General features: G+C 43.1%; 1 protein-coding gene and 1 long non-coding RNA gene across 2 annotated transcripts; both read left to right on the top strand.

The window, feature by feature from the left end:
* Window positions 1-11,940: 11,940 nt before the first annotated feature.
* LOC120711833 lies at window positions 11,941-13,957 on the top strand. The gene is made up of 2 exons (XR_005690499.1): window positions 11,941-13,132; window positions 13,416-13,957. It is a non-coding gene; the product is annotated as an uncharacterized LOC120711833 (long non-coding RNA).
* Window positions 13,958-16,130: 2,173 nt separating this feature from the next.
* Window positions 16,131-16,950, top strand: LOC120713270 (paired amphipathic helix protein Sin3a-like). The gene is made up of 3 exons (XM_039999260.1): window positions 16,131-16,219; window positions 16,411-16,575; window positions 16,669-16,950. The coding sequence occupies exons 1-3, from the start codon at window positions 16,131-16,133 to the stop codon at window positions 16,781-16,783; spliced, it is 369 nt and encodes a 122-aa protein (XP_039855194.1). The 3' UTR covers window positions 16,784-16,950.
* Window positions 16,951-17,344: the final 394 nt, after the last annotated feature.

The following is a 17,344-nucleotide window of genomic DNA, read 5'->3' as shown; positions in this document are numbered from 1 at the left end:
CTCCCATAACCATAGCAGTGAGCCCTATCCTTTAGTACGTTCTTTTAAAGCCTTTCTTTGTTTTGGTGTATTGTTCTTAGAGGTATCTTGTTGTTTGCTTTGTATGGTTGCTCGTTGATTGCTTTGAGTAGAAGGATTACTGTTCAAGGATTGAAGATCAAGAGTTCCAAGTGAGCAAAAGGTGAAGAGCATTAAGAGTAGCTTTTCGTTGGAAAAAGGCAAGTGACCCTAACCATACTTCTATGTATGCTTTATTTACAAGAGTACTATGATTTAATTGGAACATGGAGAACCACCCAAGAAAACCGTACAACCACAATACTAATGGGCTCTGGTCTTGGCTAAGTAATTAGATGAACTATATGTTGTGTTGGGGTTGTTCCGCTTGGTGGTTATGAGTTTGTGTTGTGGAGCGGGTGAAGGAAGCTGCGTCTTCTGAGGGACCGCACGGCAGGGACCAACACATACATATAGGGATTCTTTGTAAAGGCCTCGTAGCGTCCCTATGCAATCACACCTAGGAAGTGTGGTATTGTGCCTAGGTAGCACATTGCGTGGTTGGGTTTAAAGTTCTTCGGAACTTTTACGCGAATTGTGGTGAAAGTGTACAACCTCTGCAGAGTTAAAACTAACCGGTTAGCCGTGCTCACGGTCAAGAGCGGCTTGGACCCTCACATGATTAATAAACTTAAAGATGAGCTCAAATCATATTCTGGTTATTTCTTGTGGCCTTGCTGAGTACCAACTATAAGTGTACTCACCCTTGCTTACTGCTGCTCAGAAGGAGAAGGTGTATAAAGATTTCAGAAGATGTTGCTAAGTTCTAGGTGTACGCAACCCCCAGTCGATTGCCTGTGAAGTATGAAGCCTTCGTTTCCAGGATAAGCTGTATAACTCTGATAGTCTTTTATTTGTTTTAGTTCTCTTTTTCGTGATACTGTTACTGATTATTCACTTATGATGTCTCTATATGTATGAAACTTGATCCTGGCATACATATAGCTTTGCATTCGGTTTTGTCCTTAAAACCGGGTGTGATAGAAGTGGTATCAGAGCTGTATCGACTGTAGGACGTAAGCCTAGATAGCAATGGCCGTGTTCTAAGGTTTCTTTTGATATCAAATCTATTCCTACTTGTTCTTTGACCCCCTCCATTGAATATTCTCTCTCCTTAACTATTATCTTCCCTCAGTCAGCATTGATAACTCACCTTCCTCACCTGACTCTCTTTTCATTTGCTCGTCATTATTTTGCAAATGTTAGATCTTCAATCCTTGTCTATTTATTTCCTGTATCAATTCTTGATTTTGATCATACCTCTATCTTGATGTATGATTTTCCAATTTCATCCAGCTCACTTATTTTTGATGTGCTGGTGAAAGGGGCTCCTTGAAATTCTTTTTTTTACTTACCTTTTTGGATCTATCTTTCCTTTACTTTATTCACAATGTGCTTAGTGCCTCTCCTTTCTTTCCAAATAAATACCGCTCTGGATTCATCCTTTAATTTCTGATTCCAAAGTACCTCTTCTGATTCAAAAATACTTAGATGAACCGCGCCATGTATACTAATGCCTGTCCAAGTCATCTGAGATCCAAGTCATCTTAAGAATAGAGCTGCTAGTTCATCATAAGGAGTCGAGTTGAATTGGAAATAATACCACCTGCTCACCTTCCTACCCATGTTGGATGGAAAATTCAAAGCACTACCAAAGAATCAAGCTTGAGCCACATGGTGACGCTATCACTACTACTGCAATCACGATTGTGAAGTCAATGCTGGACAAGTTGAAGGAGACACGTGTCATCCATGACGAAGCTGGAAGATATAATCAAGTTTATTAGTAAAACGATGAATTTTGTTCTACAAAATTTGTCGGGATGCCTAGCGCCCTAGCCTAGAAATATGTCTGTCATTATTGTAGCTCGATCAATAAATTGTAGGACCTGATCTTGAATTGTCACTTTCCGCGCTGTGTCAGTTGGACAAGGTTGCACAACACATAGGATATGAATAGTCATTGTGTCAGTTTGTTTGGATTCTGATTTCAGGGCCTGCGTGCAAAAGGAAAAAAGATTATACCAGTGTTCTTTTTACTTCACATTTTTTGAGCAAGGAAAAATAGAGAATGGATGGGAGGAACAGACTGGTACGGTGCTGGTAGTAACAGAAATTAAGGAAAGGAATATAACGAACTTGCCATCAAGACATCCGAAATCCAGTATTCCATTCTAGGTTTGGGTATTAATTCCTAGGTGATCCATTTTATTTTGATTATTCCTGGCGCCACTCTCAGTTAACCAGACAACACAAAGTCTGGACTTTTTCATTTCTCCCGTGACCACATGATGCTGTTGTTGCATGAGTTTTACACCCATGTCGTCTTTGATTCGGGGACTACTTAGCTAGATTAAACCCTTGGCCGCGACAATGTGCAACCGACCAATAGCCGTTGCTAGGCCTACCATCGCCTATGCCCACCACTTCGCAATACCCTATAGGCATCGAACCTCTATAGCCACAGCCATTAATTAGGGAGCCAAAAATTAAAATAATTAACCTACTAGTTTGTGACCGAGATTAATAATTATGTGGGATCACTTAATGAGTGATGGAATGATGGTTCAGAAATGGACGGTAGAATTGACTAGTATTCAGTATCTTAATATATGCTAACTGGTATTAATCCTCAAAGGAAACTGTTTCTTGTGGCTATGATATTTATCAACCCTATTTGTAATTGTAGACACTGGTAGAAAACTTCTCATTCGTCGCTGGCGTTAATACTTGCTACATTTTGAGCTGGTACTAATGCATGAATTTAGTACCGGTGATGATCGAAGAACAGTGCCCAGGGAATCGTTTAGTACCGGCTGGTGGCTCCAACCGGTACTAATTAAATGTCGTATTTTAGTACTAGCTGTTGTTTTGGCCCGGTACTAAAATGACGGGGCCATTTAGTACCGGTCAATAACACCATCCGGTACTAAAATATGACATTTAGTACTGGCTAGTGTCTTAGACCGGTACTAAATGGTCCTCCTCGGGTTACTTCAAAAGAAAAGCACCAATCATCCAGTCACATGTGCGACATAGGTGGAATAGTAAGACAGACTCACGCGAGGTTGGAGGTCGCGGGTTCAAACCATGGGTATGTGCGTGCGGAGCTCCCTTTATTTTTTACAGGAAGCAAATTATTAGTACCGGTGAGGCAGTACCAATTGGGAAATTGGTACTAAATGGGGTTTCTCAACTGGTACTAAAGTCTCCTTTTCTGACTGTGAGAAGGATGGAGATTATATATGCCCATAACCAATGAATTAAGAAAGTACTTTTATCAAATTATTTTCTAGCATTTTACTTTGAATCACATATGCTGGTGTGATATGGTGGACAAAGAGTTTTTTCATCTGACCTCCTGCTAGCGACTATACTGGTTGGGATGTATATGCTGAAGCTGTGGATATACTGCTCGACGGGTGTTTGATGAAATGCCTGCTGTGCCTAGCAATAATACATAATTAGGTATGACTACCAAGCAGAGATCAATTTATTGGCTCTGCTTTTATTTAAGCCACAGTGATGCAGCAACTGGTTTGTATAATGATTTATAATCAATATGAAATGTTAGTACGAAAAATGTGGCCTCCTCCTTTAAATTAATATTATAGTGCACAGTATATATCATTGCGAGGAAGTGGTGGATATGACCTGCAAATTGGAGCTTGCAGTATCTAAATTGCACTCCTTTTATGCAAATTAGAGGAATTATTATGCTATGTGCTGGTCAGAACATGAACTCCAGTGCAAAATTTATAACGGCTTCTTATGTCCTATTATCTTTTAACCATGGGCACAAAGGCTCCACTGCAGCTCTATACATACAACTTACTTGCAGCCAATAATACCTTCCCATTATTTTATTGTTAGCGGCGCAGAGTTCAATGGACAAGAGCTAGCTTTTGGGTGTTTGGATCAGCTACGTATTATAAAAAACCATCTAAAAGAATCTAGATCCCATCCATACAAAACCCAGATTCTTATCTAGAATAGAGAATCCAACTACCTTGATTTTATAATGTCACTATCTTGCTCCACTCAGTTGTTTTGAGATTATAGACACAATCAATGATCCATACACCTTACAATAATCCAGTGATTCAAACAACCTAGCCATTTATAATCTACAATCTAGATTTCTTATAATCTGTATAGTGAATAGCCATAATCTAATAATCTATATCCCATCCAAAAAATCTATGATTATATATTAGAAGATCAGTATATTTTGTATAATGCCCATGCTAATGCTATAGTGATATTTTGTAATGCAAATCAAACCACCAAGAGCATAATGCATACACCAAATTTTAAGAACGGGATAATGCAACACCAGTAAAAATTTATCATCAGAACTTTGAACTGCAGACAGAAGGATTATGTAATATTATACTTGGTTCTAAACCGATCTTGGATACTGGATTATTCTAGTTTCCCTATTCCTTAAGAACACTGAGATATAGCTCTACCATTATATACACTCCTCCTTACTTTTATGGCAACCTGAAGGGTCAATAAGTTCAGAGTTTTGGTGACGTCCTAAGCATTTTAGATATAAACAGTACAAAGAAAGAAAAGAAAACAAAAATGTATAGTTCTAATTAACTTCTCGTGACAAGGGCTCAGGATATATAGGCACACTAGCTACAAGCAAAATGAGAACCTAAAAATATGTAGCCACATATCATAACATAGATTATCATATAGTTCTTAAAATTTCTTGGTTATGTTCGTGCAAAGTACACGCTTAAATGCTTCGGAGTACACTAAATGTATATATCTAGGAATATATCTGAACCATCATGGTTCAAGCGAGAGCTTCCTGAATATACAATGTTGTTGTCATCGAATATTCATATGACTCAATCTTCAGTGAGGATATTTTCTTGTCAGCAGCAGCCACCGTTGTTTCCACCGTTGCCTGCATCCAATTTTCCGTTTATTTGTTGCTAGTGGATGGACGGACGGTTCGGTAACTAGAACGGAAATGATTTGTTAATTGTTTCTCAGGCACTTTTATGATACTTATTTTCCAGCAGCTTACTTAAATGGAAATAGACACTGTCAATCGTGTGCCACCTTTAGTACTGGACTGCCTTTTAGCCGGTACTAACACACACATTTAGTATCGGGAAGAAAGAACAGTGCGCTAGTAGGGCATTTAGTACTAGCAGTAGCCACCAGCTAGCACTAAAGTGTGCCACCGAAGCCGAGGCGCAACGGCTATGGGGCACTTTAGTACTAGCTCGTGGCTACAACCAGTACTAAATTATACAAGAATATTTAGTATCAACTGCTACTATGAGAATACTTTTTAGGGGCGGTAGCAATACTTGCTCCTAGTTCTCGCAGCTATGAATGTAGTTTGCAAGGGCGGGTAGAGCGACCGCCCTTAAAAGCCCATTTCCAGTGGTGGTTCACCCCCTCATCACCCGCCCCTGGAGAAATATAGAGGCGAGCCACCCCCTCACTCACCCCAGCAAACCAGCTTCTTCCTCCTCTCGGTATCTCTCACTGCATGCTCGGGGGAGGTGATGCCCAAAATTCCAAAAAAAAGAAGTAAAAAGGGAAGAGAAGGTTTTAAACTTGATCTCCTTCGAGTTGGGGCATGTAGGAGGTAAGTTGTTGCTATTCATGTCTTTTCTATGTTTTTTGAATAGTTTTAAGAATTTACTTTTTTCTATATTTACACAAATGCATGATAGTTTTCCCTCAAGATTTAGTGGTAAAATAATATGTTGGATTTTGTGTGCTTTTTTATTAGTACATGTTAAATTGACTTCTTCCAATATCTACAAATATGTAGAGGCATATATTTAAGGCCATTTGGGGCTCCATTGGCCTCAAACTTTTGATTGAAATTATGTTAGTATAGTAAGAGAACATGATTATATAATCATTTAGATCTAATTTATGTTTTGGACTCATTCCTAAATAAACAATTTTCTAGATCCATGCATGTAGGAGAGATAAAAATATTTTATTTAAAGTTTTTTCTATATTTACGCACATGTATGATAGTTTTTTCCCTAAGCTTTAGTGGTACAATAATAGTTTGGGTTTAGATTTTTTGTTAGTATGTGTTAAATTGTCATTTTCCAATAAAGTATGGCTGGGGTACCTAGATCGGTAGAACCAAATCAAGCCAAAACTAGGGCAACACAACACCCAAACCTTGGGCGCAATATACAAAAACTCCAAACAGGTCATAGGGTATTACGCTACTCTGTCAGTCTTAACCTGTCTAAATCCATGTCTGTTGTGTACACTACGACAAATATGACTTTTTGTGACCAATACCTCGTGACATCGGAGCTATTGATCACTATGGTAGTTTGTTTTGCGACATTTTGTATTGGCACTATAGTTTAGTGACGAAAATGAGGAGCCCATTACTAAGACCAACTACAAATCGTCACAAACGAATCCAATTACATATCTTGATGAATTTTATGTTGTCATAAAGGATAACCGGCAAATGTCACAACACAACTGCAAAAACGATTTTTAGGGGTGGGTAAAATCAGATTATTAGGGGCGGATGCGGTACCCGCCCCTAGTTTTCGCAGCTAAAAATACCATTTTCAGGGGCGGCTCATGGCATGACCCGTCCCTAAAAATCGATTTCTAAGGGCAGGTCATACCATGGCCCGCCCCTACAAATCTTTGTCCAGAAAATTAAAAGGTTAAAAAAATAGAAAATAGCAAAAGAAAAAGGAAAAAAATAATCCTAGACAACCAGCCGTGTAGTGTCAAGCTACAATTTTTTTTGACGAAACATATGCACACTTGCATCACCTGAGATTCGAACTGCCTACCTCCAGGCTCGCGCGTATCTTCCTTACCACTACACTACACAAGAACTTGTGACTCTATTAGGTATGCTATTCTTTTATACTAACTCCATCACTCGCCCCTACAAACGCATTTTTAGGGGCGGGTGACTCCATCGCCCGCCCCTAAAAATATATAGTTATAATATATAGTTATAGCTATTAGAGAACTAATAATATTTTTTGGACCACTAGATGACCTTAAATGAAAAAGTTATCAACTACAAAGTTTTAGATCTTGTCATTCTCTACAATTTTGATATAAAATTTGCCTTCATCTGAGATCATATGAAAAAGTTATGGTTTTTTTGTGTGGAACTATTTATACGGACGGGCCATGCCATACCCGCCCCTAAAAATACATTTGTCGGAAAGGGTGAAGCCATGACCCGCAGCTACAAATGTCATCATTTACAGGGGCGGTTCATTGTGTCACCCGCCCCTAGAAATGCTCTTTTTAGGGGCGGGTGATGCCATGAACCGCCCCTGAAAATGACGATCATTTTTAGGGGCGGGACGGGCGGGTCAGATGCTACAGTAATCCTTTCTATTTGTGGCAATGGATGAAATTTTGGTTCGTCCCTGAAAAAAATCGGGGCACTCCTACAAATTATTTTTGTAGTAGTGCAATTTATAACAAATTTGCATTGCTAATTCATTATAAAAAATATTTCCAAACAAATAAAAAGAGAATGGGATGTGACAGCGTTCCATTACTTTATTTAGGTGGTCCCATGTGTCAATTTTTTCTTCCATTTTAAATTACTATGTAAAGTCAATAAAATTTTGAATTCTCAAAATCCCGTAACAAACTAAATTTTCAATCCGTCCTTCTTCCAATAAATTCTTTTTGTACTACGTTATTCCACGTGACGTGAATACAGATGAATAACATATGCCTAGTTTGTCTTTTTCTTTTTAATTCAGAATTAATTGAACGTGGTCGAATGACCATTTTTTTAGTAGTGATTATTTGAGATACTTGTAGTGCAACTTGTAATTACTTTCAACAAGCATATGTTATTCCACCATCCTTATTATTTGAGATACATGCCTGTTAATTTGTAGCGGATTGAGTTGTGGACGCAAGAATGGTCTGACGACTCACATATAGGAAGGTTCACTTGTTAATGACATAAGGCGGACGGACCAAATAAAAAAATTTCAGGTTGAAACTGAATTTGCAATTGTAGCTGGCCGCCTGATGTTACCAGCCGTCAGAGAGAGCCCAGTCTCATCTCGGGTCGGCCTTACAGTCAGTCAATCAACTTTGCCCTCGCGAGGATGTCCTTGCGTCGAAAAGTTTCCCCTCCGGCTGCTGCGTCCCTCGAATACTCGATCAAATCAGTCCACACGCAGCAATAATGAAAATCAAGGCGCCGGCCTCCCCAGCCCACACGTACGCGCTCCAACGCCGGCTCTCTCCGTCCGGCAGTGCCACCCGGCCACCCCCAACGCGTGGGCCTCTCCGGCGCAAGTGGACAAACAGCCTGACTCGACGCTGCACGCGTTCTGTTAGGTGGCCACGCCGCCGCCGACGTCTTTTACTACTTGCCGTATCAGAAGCGTGAGAGCCTCCGTGCCTCAATTCGCCACCGTCAAGAGGGCAACTCCAGAAGGCTGCCGGTGACCCGGTGGGAGAGGAACACCCGCAGCGTCGATCCACCGACGAGGGGCGGGATGGGGTACACAGGCGGCGTGAAGCGCGAGAGGGAGGAGGACGAGGACGGCTCGGCCATGGCGGCGGCGGCCCAGCGTCGCGGCGTCCCTCCGTGAGTCCCTTCTGCCTAAATTCCATCGCCCTCCCTCTGTCGTCTCCCATCATCCCATGGCGTCGTTGCCGTGTCTTTTCGTGCGATGTGTTCAGATTCTGGTCTTGCGATTCAGAAAAAACTGCCATTTTTCTGCGATTTGCCTCGCCGGTCTCGAGATCTAATGGTTTTGCATACGACGATCTGTTTTAATTTGCTCTTTGTCACGGAGGCCTGCGCCGCCAACTGCAGATGGGCCGCCGGTGCTGCTGCCCATCGAGGACTCGATCCGGTTCGTGCTGGCCGTGAAGCGCGAGTTTGCCAACGAGCCCGTGAAGAACCTGGAGTTCCACGCCGTCATGCACTGTTTCAGGCTCGGGATGTGAGTGGCAATTGCTAGCTTGCTCCAGCTTCGAACCGTGGGATTAGTTCGTGATTTTACAGGCTCATCATTTTTGGTTTGTGTGGATTTCAGCTTCGGCGTCGACGCCGTGGTCAGCCGCATGCAGCCCCTGTTCCAAGGGCACCCCAATCTCATCCGTGATTTCAACGCCTTCCTGCCAAGGGGATACGTGCTCAGGGACAACCAGCAGTGCCTGTAACATCGGTAGTTGTGTGATCCTAAATCCGGACTGTGTCCATTATCATGTGTGCTATTTAATACTTGGAGTGAGAGGGACCTGATCGAGATCATCTTGTTTGCTATATTGACATGCATGATTCTACTTTTGGGACGCGGGAAATAGATTCGGCGCGTTTAAATGGGTAAGGGGATAATATTATTTTTGGTCATATCATACTACGCATAAATGAAGTATTTATTTGAGCTGATAAATTGGAAGCGACCACTACCAGAAAATGCCTCATTCATCCCTGGCTGTTTGTACCGGTCGTAATTTGGTCCGGTACTAAACTTGTCCCGATGCCATTTTAGTACTGGATCTAAATTTGAAAGCCCTTAGAACCAATTTAGTACCGGGCCAAGCCACCGGCCGGTACTAAATGACGCATTTTAGTACCGGTCGGTGTTATCGGCAGGTACTAAATGTACGCGACCATTTAGTACCGGCCGGTAACACCGATCGGTACTAAAATGCGTCATTTAGTACCGGCCGGTGGCTTGGCCCGGTACTAAATGGTCCTTCACGGGTTGGTTCAAAAGGAAAACATCTCTCACCTAGTCACATGTGATGCATATATGAGATGGTAAGGAAGCAACGCGCGAGACTAGATGTCATGAGTTCGAATCCTCGCGAAAAATTTCGCATTTACCATGCGCGTGTGCGGGGCCTCCTAGCTCCTCATCCCTTTTTTCTTTAATTTTTGTGTGCAAAACCATTTATTACCGGTCGGTAACACCGACCGATACTGAATGGTCGCTTTAGTACCGGGCGTTTTGGTCGGTACTAAATGGCCATGGCATGCCATTTAGTATTGACCAGATGATACCGGCCAGCCGCCCGGTACTAAATAGGAGTTGCTGACCGGTATAAATGTTAGATTTTCTAGCAGTGGACATGCGCCCAGAAAAGATTTTGTTCGTTTCAATGAGTAGGGAGAATATTCTTTTAGGATAGTATATATGTCGTATGTGCACACAAATGAAGTCTCCGGTCGAGCTCGACAAATAGGAAGCGACAAATGTGGTAACATCCTAAGGCCGGCCACAGTGTGGATAGCGATGCCCAAAAATTATGGGACCCACGGTCGAAAAATAGGCATTGCTCTCTGGAGCTGCAGCGTGGAGTAGGGCCGTTTAGTTCCAAAAATTGAAAGTGATGCTATCTACTTTTAGATGGGACCCACTGACAATAAATAATTGGTTCCTTCGCGCGGCAGGAAAATCTCTTCTTTCCTTCCTCCTTTCGCCGCTCCCTCCGTCTTCGTCGTTCCCCACCAGAACGATCCCTGGATCTCGCCATCCGTCAAATAATTCGAGCTCCCTCCTGGTGATATTACTTCAGCATGAGTTCAATTGCTCGGATCTGGTCGAATCAGAAAGAGAGAAGCAGTAGAGCAGGCAGTCACGCGGAGATCGGCGACGCCGTCGAGCAGGTGGCCGCGCTGGAGAAGGAAGGTGCCGAAGAGCAGGCGGCACTGTAGAGCAGGCGAAGTCGAGCCCGGGGAGAAGGATGGCGCCGTCAAGCCGACAGCTGCGCGAAGAACGGCGGCGTCGAGCATGCGGCCGCGCGGAGAAGGACGGCGCCGTCGAGCCGGCGGCCGCGCAATGAACGGCGGTGCGTCGAGCATGCGGCCGCGCGGAGAACTGCGGCGCGTCGAGCTGCCGGCCGTGCGGAGGACGCGCTGTCAAGCAGGCTGCCGCGCAAAGAACCCCTCCGGTGCATGCTTCGGCCGGCAGTCCACGTCCAGCAGGCATCGAGGATGGTTGGGCGACTTCATCGCTATGGTTCTAATAAGTTTCAAGCTTAGGCAGGTACGTACTATTTTGATTTATAGGGTACTAAGAAATATCAGGATAAATAGAGCAAAGCAGTTTACCTCCCTTTCTGCCTTGATTTCCAACGTTCAGCTGTCGGCTGACAGCTGTGACTACCGCCATATCCGAGACCTCCCCTCCACGCCTTTCTCCACTGCCATTAGCTACTCCTCCTCCTTCTCCCAACTGGATGATGATACTTTTGCCCCGCATATTTGGCATAATGCGGCCCCCTCGAGATGTCGCTCGTTCCTTTGGCTGGTGCATCACCACAAGCTGAATACCAATGCTCGGCTTCGCGAGCGCCGAGCCAACAACTCTGGTCTGTGCCCCCTTTGTGCCGTTCCTGAAGATGTTCGTCACCTCTTTCTCTTTTGTCCTCGTGCAAAAGAAATCTGGGCCGTTATTGGCCTCTCGGGTCTCTCGGTCGGTGATGTTGAATCTCTTTGGGGCATCTCCCTTCCTGGTCCCAACATCAACATCGACAACGGCAAGGTTGGCTCTACACTTTGGAATATTTGGAAGCGCCGCAATGCTCTGGTTTTCAGACTTGAGAAGGAAACTTGCGTCTTCACCTTGCGCCGCTGCTCAGCCGATCTCCAGCTCTGGCGACACAGGGTGCAAGACCGGCGTGCTAAGCTCTGGATGCTTGGAGCTCTTTCTTATGTAATTAATGTAATTATTTTTAATCTTTGTTCCTAGTGTTTTTTCTCTTCCTTGCCAGGCGTGTGTCTGGCAACCTTTGTCTTGCTTTGCACTGCCCCCCACCCTATACTTCTCTTGAACCGTGTATCCCCCTCTGTTTTTTGGCAATATATGGTTCAGGCTGGCCCAAAGGGCCCGCCGTAGTTCCGGTCAAATAGAGCAAAGCAAAACAATAGAGGTCAATCTGAAGTTAACTTAGAAATACTTGACTAGTTGGAGTCTTTATAGAACACAACACGATATGCTTGAGATTAAAATGTGAAGTAAAAAACTAAAGACGTACATTCAAACACGACATGCCTGAATAGAGAGCATACATTGACAATACACACATATTATTGAGAAACTAAATAATTATTCTATGCTTGATCACCTCCAAAATGCTGAAATATATGTTCAACCAAGTCTGCTTTGAGACGACGATGCATATCTCGATTCCGAATATCTTCTTCTATCTCTAGAGCTCTAGCAAACCCATGAATTGGCCCATGTCCATAATTTAACAGTGGCGTGGAGGTACCATTGTCATAGTCATACTCGTAGTCATCATCATAGAGAACTCTAAAAGTATCCCTTTCATCCTCCACAATCATGTTGTGTAATATAATACATGCATACATAATCTCAGCGAGTGATTGCACTTGCCACATAGAGCTGGGCTTCTTAGAATGGCAAAGCGAGCTTGCAAAACACCAAATGCACGCTCGACATCTTTTCTTGCTCCCTCTTGACGTTCTGCAAATATTTTGTCTTTGCTGCATTGAGAACAAACAAGTTAATACATTGATAGTAGCACATTGATACATGATCTGATTCACAGGAGCAGTACAACAATACTCATTTAATTTAGAGAGGTAGTACAAGTGAACTAGTCAAAGAAAAAAGAAAATATTTCAACTAAAAAACTGAGTAGCTAAGTAAGTCAGCACCTCTTCATGTCGTGCCTTGGTAACTTCATCATAGCCTGTAGTGTCTTTATATAGCAACGCCATGTACTTATCCATCATCTGCAGCTTTGTCTTTCCCTTCTCAGCATTTGCCATTTTATTATCAGCTTCAGCTTTGGCTTGTGCAGCTTGTGCTTTGGCAAGGGTTGCTTCAGCCATTTTTTCAGCAGCAATAGCTTTTCTTAATTGAAGTTCATTGAAAAGGCTCACATTTTCATTTGAAATAGTGTCTTCTGAATATACTGACTTGCCCTTTCCTTTTTGTTGAGCTTTGGATGTATTTCGCCCTGGTGGTCAGCACCCGGCTGCAGGGTCTGCATCTTCGCTGTCTTGATTTGAAGAAGAATAAGCTCCTGATGCATTCAGCCTGCTTCTCTTGTTCATCATTTCTTCAATTGGGTAAGCTTTACTCCACTTGGGTTGATCCTTCACTGCTCTCCACCAATACTCCAATTCAAAAGGTCTCTTTTTGTTAACAACTTTTTTGTACTCTTCACGGGCTCTTTCCATGCCTTGGTCATCAGATTCGCCACTAGCATGCTCTCTCCTTGCCTTGTCATAACATCCATTGAACTTGGTAATAAAAGGTATAGTCTTGTTCCAATGGTTTTTCAACTTAGCTGATGTTCTTCTTTGCTCTTTGGGTGCATGCAAATTGTACTCTGCTGCAACATCCTTCCAGTACCTATCTCCCCTTCTATCAACTCCTTGAATTGGATCATTAGAACACTTCAACCAAGCACTAACCTAAGGTTTTCCTCCTCTCCCCAATTCACACGCCCTTCTTTCTTTTGACTTTCGTCAGGGCTGCTATCACTCCTCTCACTCCAATCTGCAGGGTTAGCAGGATCTTCTTGTTGAAGTTGCTCTTGGGACACCGGAGAAGCTGAACCAACAGGGCTGCTCTCATCAGCTCGTGAAGCACTAATCGATGAATAGTTGCCGCACAGTGGTCGCTAGCGCTTGGTTCATTGCTAGCTTGCACACTCACCGATGCTGCTCACTCTCAAGTGCGCCCTTCCCAAGCGCCTGCTGCTCTCCTCTCTCTCCTCCAAATCGCTGGCCCAAATCGTCAGACCGCTAGAGACGCCCTAAGTGTTTTCGGATGTGGGGCAATTACATGTGGATCATTTGAATTTACATGCTTGCATGGCTTGTTTGGGATGCGTGCAGGAAATAGATTCGGTCCGTTTAAATGGTAAGGGATAATATTCTTTTTGGTCATATCATACTCCGCATAAATGAAGTCTTTATTTGAGCGGATAAACTGGAAGCGACACGCGCGGGAAAAGATTTGGTTTGTTTCAACGGGTAGGGGAGAATATTCTTTTAGGATAGTATTTATGCTTTATGTGCACACAATTGAAGTCTCCGGTCGAGCTTGACAAATAGGAAGCGACAAATGTGGTAACATCCTAATGGGAATTTTTCCCAAATTGTTGTTCTTAAATTCTGGTTGGAGTTTCTTAATAACCAATGCTTCTAGACCTAGAACGGATATCGTGATCTGTTCTGGTGTTTCTGTTCTTACCGCGTGTTGTCTATTGCGCCAACGCAGATATGCATGCATTCAAATACTGGTGTGTTGATTGCAGATCGATAAGAATACGGGTGTTCTGCGGTAGAGTTCATGTATTAGGAGGAGGTTTTGTTACAAGTCACAATTCACGATACAATAAAAGGAAGACTTTAAAAATAGAGTTGAATGATAGGCACTAGGGTCAAGGATTAACTGTCCCACAGTTTACACCCAGGAACCACACGTCAAGGTGTGTATTGACAGTTTCTTCAACCTGTAAGCTTATTGTTGGCTATCTTTCACGTTTGTAGACAATAACCATAAAATATAGGCATTGTTTTACCAAATGGATGTTCCCAACCATTAAGGAGTCATGACAAATAAACAATTCACTTAGCTTTTGTGGTCAACCATTAAGGAGTCATGACAAATAAACTATTCACTTAAAGGTCATCCACCAACAGGTGCAAGCTTAAAGGGCATCCACTGGTTACTTCAAAAGAAAAGTATTCCTTTCCCAATCACAATTGCTGTGTATGTGAGCTCGTAATTAAGGAAGGTAAGTGCGAGGCAAGAGATTGCAAGTTCGAATCCCATCCACTGCACGCGTGTGTGTGGGCCTCCTTCCGGGTTTAAAATATTTCTTTTGGACGCGTGAAGCTTTGGTACCTGGTGGTGTCTCCACCCCGGTACTAAAGGAGGACTTTAGTACCGGGTAAATTATCCGGTGATGAAAACTGAGGCTTTTAGTGTCGGTCTCGTAGTATTGTTTGAAGAACCAGTACCTGTGGCTCTTTTCAACCAGTATGTATGGCCCTTTTTGGCAGTAGTAGTGTCACAGGCCTACCAATGTGACTAAGAGTATAAGTTGGATTTCATCATTTTAAAAATATCATTTTGTGGTTGGTTTTATAAATCAACAAAAAAATGAAACTTCACTTTGTTTACCGGTTGATGAATAGATATCACTACTGAGAACTGCCCCAATTCCTAAAAAAAGACAACTTATCTGGTTGAATGACATATAAAGTGAACTAAATTGAATGACATAGGAAAAAGACTTCCTTTTTATGGATGGACTTCTTTCTTATACGAGGATTGACTCCTTTAAAATTACTCTAATAATATGAAAAGATAATGATTATTACCTAATATATTTATTTATTTTATGTTCACATGATTCAAAATTTAAACTCAGTACAAACATAAAATTCAGCGGCACAAGCACCTTTAATAGCTAAGGGTACATTGGACATTTGACCTCTCCAATTAATTTATGAAAAATAGGATGGATCTGTTTTTCCAAATATTTTCCAAAATAGCTTCAGCTCCACCAGAGAAGCCGCCTCTAGAGGAGCTGGAGCCGGAGTTGTTTTTGGAGGAGCTGAAGCCCAACCAAACATACCCTTTGTATCTACAGCCTCATGTACATTGATGAAAAGTGGTTTTACATGACAAGGAAGAAGAACCAAACTTGTCATTGACACCTGATGACGTAGAGCAGTAGAGGGGAAAAAAATTTCATTGACTATGTTATGTTTTAGGGGTGGGATTAATTGCAGTATTTATATATGTACATTAAATTTACAGGCTATCAGATGTTACTCCCCATAGGAATCCTGACGGAGCCCAGCCGTCAGAGGACCCAGTCTACTCTTAGCCGTTAGGTGGCCAGGCCAAGAGCACAAGAGGACAAAAGGCATGACTCATCGCTGCACGAGTGGTATGTTAGGTGGCCAGGCCGACCACGGCGTCCTTTATTGCTTGCTGTATCATAAGCACAAGAACCTCCGTGCCTCAATTCCCCACTGTAAAAAAAAGAGGGCAACTCCATAGCTAGGAAGGCTGCCGGTGTCCCATTCCCAGCAGTGCGAGAATATGGACTACTCCAATGGCGGCCAGAAGCGCGCGAGGGAGGAGGAGGATGGCTCGCCTATGGCGCCAGAGTCCCAGCGTCGCGGCAATCCGTGAGTTGCTACTTGCTAGTTTCTCCCTTGATTCCATCACCCTCTCTCTAATCTGTCTCCCATGGCTTCGTTATTCTGGTCTTGAGACTCAGAAATTAAAGCTACAATTTTTCTATGATTTGCTAATTCGCCAGTCTCGTGTTCGATCTAATGGTTCGTCGACCCGATCTGTTTTCCTTTTCGTCAACTAGGAGGCCGGCGCCGCCACTACCTGTAGACTGGCCGGCGCCGCCGCTGCTGGCGCCCACCGATGATAGATGGATCGAGTTCCTCCTGGCTGCGGAGTCTGAGTTCGCTGGCAAGCCTGGCTACTTCCGGGACTTCCGTGCCGTCATGCGCGGGTTCAGGCTCGGGGCGTGAGTGACAATTGCTAGCTCTGGCTTCCATCCGTGGGATTAGTTCATGACTTTACGCGGGCTCATTTTTGGTTTATTTGTGTGGGATTTCAGCTTCGGAGTCGACGGCCTGGTTAGCCACCTGCAACAACTGTTCCGGGGGCATCCCAATCTCATCCGCACGTTCAACGCCTACCTGCCAAGGGGATACCAGCTCCGGGACAACTAGCAAGGTGATGCTGATGCTGCCTCAGTGTGATAAACCTAATAAGTGGATTCATCCGTGCCGGTTCTGTACTTCTGTGTGCTGCCAGTAGTTGTGTGATCCCAAATCCGGACTGTGTTCACTATCCTGTGTTTTATTCGCTCTTGGAATGAAAGGGACCTGAGATCATATTTTGTTTGCTTCATATTGTGACGCAAGTTCCTTCCAGGTGTTTTAGGTTGCACGTGACAAGTAGATTTTGCTCTTTGCGCGTTTGCCCCTATTTTGTCCATTGAATAGGGGAAAATTCACATTGACTTGTGAATAATAAGAGTAAAATCATAATTACACTTCAAAATAGGGGCAGGGACACATATACCCCTTTTCTTTTATCTCCTCGCCTCTAGCCCCCTTTTTTCCGCATATATATAGCTCTGAATTCTATTCCATCAATACTGTGCATGCCGAGAAGTAATGCAAGCAGCTTAAAAAAAATATTACGGTTAAGGATCGAACTGGGCAAATTATGCGTGATTGAAAGCTAAGCATTTTTCTCGAGAGAAAGATAGATGACTGAATAGACCT

This window comes from Panicum virgatum, chromosome 6K (assembly GCF_016808335.1).
Source record: "Panicum virgatum strain AP13 chromosome 6K, P.virgatum_v5, whole genome shotgun sequence".
NCBI classification, from domain to species: Eukaryota; Viridiplantae; Streptophyta; class Magnoliopsida; order Poales; family Poaceae; genus Panicum; species Panicum virgatum.
This window is presented reverse-complemented; position numbering and strand designations above follow the sequence as displayed.